This window comes from Herpailurus yagouaroundi, unplaced genomic scaffold (assembly GCF_014898765.1).
Source record: "Herpailurus yagouaroundi ecotype Mexico unplaced genomic scaffold, PumYag 190, whole genome shotgun sequence".
NCBI lineage: Eukaryota > Metazoa > Chordata > Mammalia > Carnivora > Felidae > Herpailurus > Herpailurus yagouaroundi.
The window spans coordinates 3,975,776-3,982,035 of record NW_024412421.1 but is presented as its reverse complement, the minus strand read 5'-3'; the positions used below and the strand labels follow the sequence as shown (position 1 = coordinate 3,982,035).

The 6,260-nt window shown below is 51.5% G+C and overlaps 1 protein-coding gene across 2 annotated transcripts in view; it reads left to right on the top strand.

The window, feature by feature from the left end:
- The first annotated feature begins 6 nt into the window (after positions 1-6).
- Positions 7-6,260, top strand: part of ZNF423 (zinc finger protein 423) — a 337,746-nt gene continuing 331,492 nt past the window's right edge. For both annotated transcript variants that reach the window (XM_040497966.1, XM_040497967.1), the window contains exon 1: positions 7-87. In XM_040497966.1, the coding sequence (XP_040353900.1) occupies positions 48-87 (40 nt within the window). In that variant the 5' untranslated portion in view covers positions 7-47. The remainder of the gene's footprint in view (positions 88-6,260) is intronic.

The window sequence follows — 6,260 nt, the reverse complement described above, 5'->3', positions numbered from 1 at the left end:
GGGGGGAGCCGGCCGCGGAGGGCGACGGAGCGCCGGGAGCCCCGGACATGTCCAGGCGGAAGCAGGCGAAGCCGCGCTCGGTGAAAGGTGAGCGAGCGAGGCCCGGCGGAGGCGCGAGCGAGCGGGGAGGGAGGGAGCGAGGGAGGAGGGACCGGCGAGCGGGCGGGCGGCCGGGGACCCGCGCGAGCGAGCCGAGAGGAGGAGGAGGCGGCGGCGGAGGAGGAGGCGGAGGCGGAGGAGGAGGAAGAGGAGGGGGAGGAGGAAGCCGCGAGCGGGAGGCGGAGGCGGCGGAGGGGGCACGCCGCGGACACCCTGCCCGTCCAGACCCTCTCCCGGCTCCGCGCCGCCGCCCGCGGGGGACCCGGGCCCGGGGCTGCCGCTGAGGGGCTCTCGCCGCTCCCTCTGTGCGGGCCCCGGGCCCGCGTGGCCAATCAAGGGGTGCGGGCCTGACTTGGCGGGGATTGCGAATCTCGGTGGCGGCGGCGGGCGGGCGGGCGGCGGCAGGAAGGAAGAGGCGGTGAGCACGGACGCCCGGGAGGCCGGCAACCCCGAGGCCGCTCTCGCCCGGCCCCGGGCCTTGCCGCCTTTCCTCGGCCCGCGCCTTGTCGCCCCGGGACTCGGAGGGCGGCGGGCAGAGCTTGCGCGCGCCCTGGGCGCCGCGTCCCCGCCCCGGCCACCAGGCGCCCCCTCCCTGTCCCTTGCCCGAGCCGCGCTCCCGGCCCGGGCCCCCGCACTTCCTGCCTCCTCCACCGAGGCCAACCGGGCCGGGAGCCTCCGCCAGGAGTTCATTGTCTGCGCAGCGCCGGCAGGACGCGGGCCCCCAGGGGAGCGCAGCGGCCGCCGCGCGCGCCCCTTCGTGGAGGGCGCCCGGGACCCAACCACGGGCATTGGGCGCTTCACATCCTCGACACCTAGGCCAGCTTCCTGTGTTGGGTCCCTGGAGTGCGCACGTTAGTAAGGATACACAACACACACGCACACACACAAACACCACCCCCCTTCCTTCGTCTTCTTTGCTTTGCTTTCTATTTCCATCAAGGGCCCCTGGCTCTGGTGGGCCCCTGGAGAGCAAAGGCCCTAGGGAGAGGCCGCGCGCAGGCGACGGAGCCCCTCCCCTGCCCTTCTCTCCCCCCACAGCTGGCCTCTCCAGGCCTGCCTGCTGCTTTGTGCCGATTCCAGCGCCTCGGGTGGGTGCCCGGCCGGCCCGTCGCGCTGAGAGATGACAGAGGAGGGACAGGATGAAAGCTGCTACGTCTCTGGAGCCAAAAGTCCCGAGGCCCTTGTCCTTTCCCAACTCCCCTGATGACCTCTGGCCCGAGCCCAGTTCTGCTCTGAAAAGTTCATTTCCTGGAGGCCTGCGCGGGAAGGCGCTGGGGCCCCGCTCCCTTCCTGCCAGCCTTGCTCTGGGCTGGAAAGGCTGGGACTGAATCTGGCAAGGAAGGTCGTGAGACACCCGCCATTGCTGTCCTTCTAGAGTCCCAGCGGATTCCAGGGCGCCTGGCTGAGCAGAGACTGTCCCTGTCATCTTAGAAGCAGACCAACTCAGTCCAAACTCTAGGCAAGGCAGCTGCACCCTTTCCTCTGTTTCCTTGAGAGAAGCTGGTCTTGTTCCCCTCACCAGGGCGGGCATCCCAACCTGGGATCACATGGCCTGCTGCCCAGAATTGGGGATCCAGAGGGTGTTCTGATCCAGGTGCAAGGAAATCAGAAGAGAACCCAAGAAGGTGACAGGCAAATGGTAGACGTTCGTCCTTTTGCTGAATAGAAGGGCTCTATGACTTGAAATAATACTTGATTCCTTTTCTCTTTCCGTGGCTCACTGCTCAGTCCTTACTCCTTCAAGAGCCACGTAAGATGGCCCAAAAGAAAATGTTGACTCGGAATCTGTGGTTGGTAAAACAGTTTTATTTAACTCCCATAGTTGATTTTGAGTTAAATCTATGGCTAGGAGCAGGTTTTTCATAAAGGAAGATGCAAAGCTTACCGACCTCTAACCTCAATCTCTGCCTCCAAACCTCCTTATGTTAGAAGGTGAGACACAGAAAGCAAAGGTAGAGCAATTTGCAGGGAACAGATGGGTGGGTGTTTCAGAGTTGCTCGAACCTGATTCTAAAGCCACTCTGTGTATCTCTGAGAAAGACTCAAGAATTGGTCTCAGTCTTTCATGAAATGAGACTTGACATGATTTTTAATGAATGTCTCTCTCCAAATCTATATGTGTGTATGTATAGCCGACAATTGCAGCTAATTGGTAGGGGAAGGACAGCAAAGTGGGAACGAGACCAGTGTAGGCATTTTGAGAAGTACTGTAAATATCAACCACGCAGCGCCTTTCTGCCCTTGGAGCCTGAGACCCTCTGTTTCTCCCTGTGGTTCTTTGCATTTTCCAAAAGCAGCTACAACCCTGGTCTCTCACCACTTTGCCTTTTATTCAGTTTACTGGGGTGGATAGGGTGGAGATGTGGCCACTTATCAAGGGAGGAATTAAGAGAGATGATAATTTGAATAGATAAGAGTTTCAGCAGGTGATGGATTTATGGCTTTTCAAGAACTGCCTCCCCCCCCCCCCCCTTCTCAGGCAATATTCAAAGTGTGTGCTTGAGTGTGGACAGCTCCACACCAAGTGTTTAAAATGACAAGGTCCTCACCTTTAAAGATGCTTGAAGGTGCTTCTTAAGGAACAGTGGTGCCTTTTAGATTTTGTTTTATTTTGTCTCCACTGCTGTGTGTCAGGGCTAAAGTGGAGGCATTGTGGACTTCCCCAGCCCGCGCATTCTGCTGTGAAAGTCGCTTGGCTGTAATTCGTAATTGATCTCGGAAATGTGAAAGCCCATAGCAGGAAGGAAAGACAGAAATATAACAATTTCTAATGGATGCTCAGAAAGTGTGATTTGAAAGCCCCGGCTTTGCTGCTCTGAAAATCAAACAGGCCTGGGGTGTGTGTGTGGAGGGGTTCTCACTTCCCACTCATGGATACATTCTTCCTTCTGGAGCGGGGTCACTTGTCCCTGTGGCTGTTTGTCCTTCTTTGGAAAACCCATCTCCCAGGGAGGACACCCAGCAAATAGGGAAGGGGGCCAGGGCACTAGGACGGGGATGGGGGGTGGGGTGGGGTGGGGGTGGGGGGTGGAAATAGCCTCATTGGTTTTCAAAACCTGATTAAAAACAAACAAACCTGATTAAAACAAACCTGATTAAAACCTTCTGATTAAAAACAAAACACACCAAAACCCCACGAATGTTACAAAAGTCATGTTTTCTGACCGATTTTCCCTCTGTACACCATTCCCTCTCCCTTTCTGTCTCCTGGTGGTGTGGTGTGGCAGTTGTGAGATGATTTGTTTCCTTTGATAATTTTGGCCTCATTCTCCAGGGCTGTTCTCATCACATCTCACTGATGTTATTTTGGCTGATGATATCAGGTGACTTGGTAACCTGTCTCCCTTCACCCACACTGCCTCCTCAGATCCACGAAAAGCCTATTTATTTATGTATATGGAGAATTAAATACATCTTTTTTCCCAGCCTCATTTTAAAACTTTTGAATAATTTTAATAGTTGCTTTTCTCCATCTAACAACTGCTTGTTAATTACAGTTCTTAATATTAATTAGCACTCAGGCTGTGTCCATGTTGGGCGCCCCCGGCCCCCAACATCCAAAACCACCCCCAGTGAGTTCTCTGCACTCCCCTCCTTTTCTCTGTCTTCCTCTCCTGCCAGCTCTTAGCTCCTCAAAAGTCCATCTTAGAAATTTGGTGGTCTAGGGACTTGGGAACAGTGTTCGCCACTGCTTGTGTTTCCATGGAAATAATTGAGATGTAATAAATAGAGGCGTTCTGAGGTTACAGGTTTCTTGATTCAGCTGAGACCACATACAAGTGTAAATTGCCGAGATTTGTTTGGCTAAATGTACATGATCTTGTAGGAAGGGCAAAACAAATCCTTTATAGGTTCTTTAGCTTTCTGTGTGGATTGGGCAGTGACATTTAATCCTAATATTTAGTCCCCCCCCCCCCCTTAAGTCCCCGACCTCTCAGTGACTGGAAGAGCCTGTCTTACTCTAGAAAACATCCCTTATGTCTAGTAATTGCTGTTTAGATTCTTACACCTGTTTCCTTGCAAAAACTTAATAAGCAATAAAATAAGATAACTATGTGCCTCTGGCAGGAGGACCGCGCTAAACGTTTAACCATAAGGTGCCCAGCAGTGCATTAATAACAGAAAGGTGCAAAATGCTGGTGACTTTACAGTCATAAAGTAACTTAGTAGAACCAGCCAGCCCTGGCACTGTTGTAGCATGCTACAGTGTGTTAGCAGAGGAGGAGGAGGGAGAAAGGAGAGAAGAAACAGAAGTGCAGCATCTTTGAGCACAGTGTTGCTAGCTGGAGACCAAAGGGGGATCTGGTTCAATCTAATAGAAAGTTGCAATAATTGCTATATCGGTAGCCAACTCTTAAGCTGGTGGCTGTGGAATTCTTCCCCTGATGTAGGATTTAATAGTCTGGCAATTAGATGCATTGATTTCTCTTAACTGTTCATTTGGATGTGTAAACGAAAGGAACCCGCCACTGAGGCTGATTGTACAGGCGTGCTTGCTGCCTGGCTCTTGGAAAAAGGCTGATGTAGGTGGTGGTAGCAGCACAGGATTGTTCAGCGCGGTTTTGAGGCCAGGTCCCTCTTCCCTTAAAATTTCTGCTTGTAAAGTGAACAAACAGCACCTGTTGTTCAGATACTGTTTAAAAATAAACAATTAAAGAATAAACGGAAAACTGTTTCTGTTACGTTTGAAAAGGAAAACCTCTTTCCTGCTGCAGATGCTTATAGAGTAGCATCTCTGTCTTCAAGTGGCTGGACTCCCGTATTTTTGGCAGGTGGTCTGTTAGGTACCAGAGGAAAAAGTCACACAACACCGTGGCTCTGGGTTCCAAAGGGACCCCCTGCTGGAAATTGAGTGAGTTCTCTACCCCCTCCTCCTTAGCAATAGTTTGGGGCCTGGGACCAGTGGATCCATCAAGCCCCGAAGAGGTATGGGGAGGTGGCATCTTGGACCCCGTGCACTCCGGTGGGTGTGTTGGAGTGTGCAGATAATGACCTCTCACAAACACGGGCACCTCTTACAACGCCCCGCTCCTGGACCTGCAGGGTTCTGTAAGTGGCACCAACTTTTGACACGCAGTCATCAAAAACTCTTGTTGGTAAGCTAGCAGAAGATGACTTAGCTTTCCTGAATGCCTCCCCAACTCCAACCAGCCCCCACCGCGTCTTTTTTTTTTTTTAACTAAACAATGTGTAGATTCAGTTAACCCTTTGGTCGAGGTTGAGATGGATTTACCTTTCCTGGACCTTGTCTATGGTACGCTGGTGTTTGCAAAGAATATTATCTTAACGTCTTGAAAACATTTCCCATAGATATCAGGGCTTCCATCTGCGGGTCTAGGGTAATTGCAAAAGAATAATACCTTGAAAGCTGTTAGTGGGCACCCCATTGCTGTGGGTAGCCAGGGAAAACCTGGATTGGTGAAATTGACAATTTCTGCAGGTTCCTCTCAGCTTGCAAGGGCATTTTGTGCCCCGTTAGTCAGGAATCAGAGTAGTTTTGCACCCAAAATGGACTAATTAAGCCTGGATCAGTTATATCCCGTTTGAAGTTTACAGCGCTGTCAGCTCCCTCTGCCTACGGTGGGAGGGAGGGTGCAGTGGAGTGGGGGCAATGCTGATGGAAAGTTTTGATTCATAGCTTACCTGACAGGATCGGTGGCAGCCAACGATTGGGGTTGTACACTCAGTAAATACAAATACTTCACCTCTTTTAAGGAGCGCCAATTAGCTGATTGCGCTGTGTGGCTGTCTTTAAGGAGAATGCTGTTTTACCTATCTTCTTGTACAAAGGTTTGATTTTTAATGTCTTGTGAAAAGGATTCTCTTTGTCTTGATTGATGTCAGGAATAAAAGCATGATGGTAATATCCCTTTGAAAGCTATTGTATTGTCAGCCCTGGCTGACAGCGGGAGGGCCTCCCAGCGTTATAGATTAGTGCTGTGAAAACACTGACATTTTCTTTGTTACGTTGCTGTTGTTCTACTTGCAAAGTCAATTACACAATGTTGGAGCTCAGTTACCCAGTTGACTTTGGAAGTAGCAGCGGCTTTCATTCTCTTCTTAAAGATATAATTTTCCTTTGTTGTTTTTATTTTGTTTTGTTTTGTTTCTTTCTTTTTTTTTTTTTTGACCTGCCTCCCTCTGGTTACTACCCTTCCCGT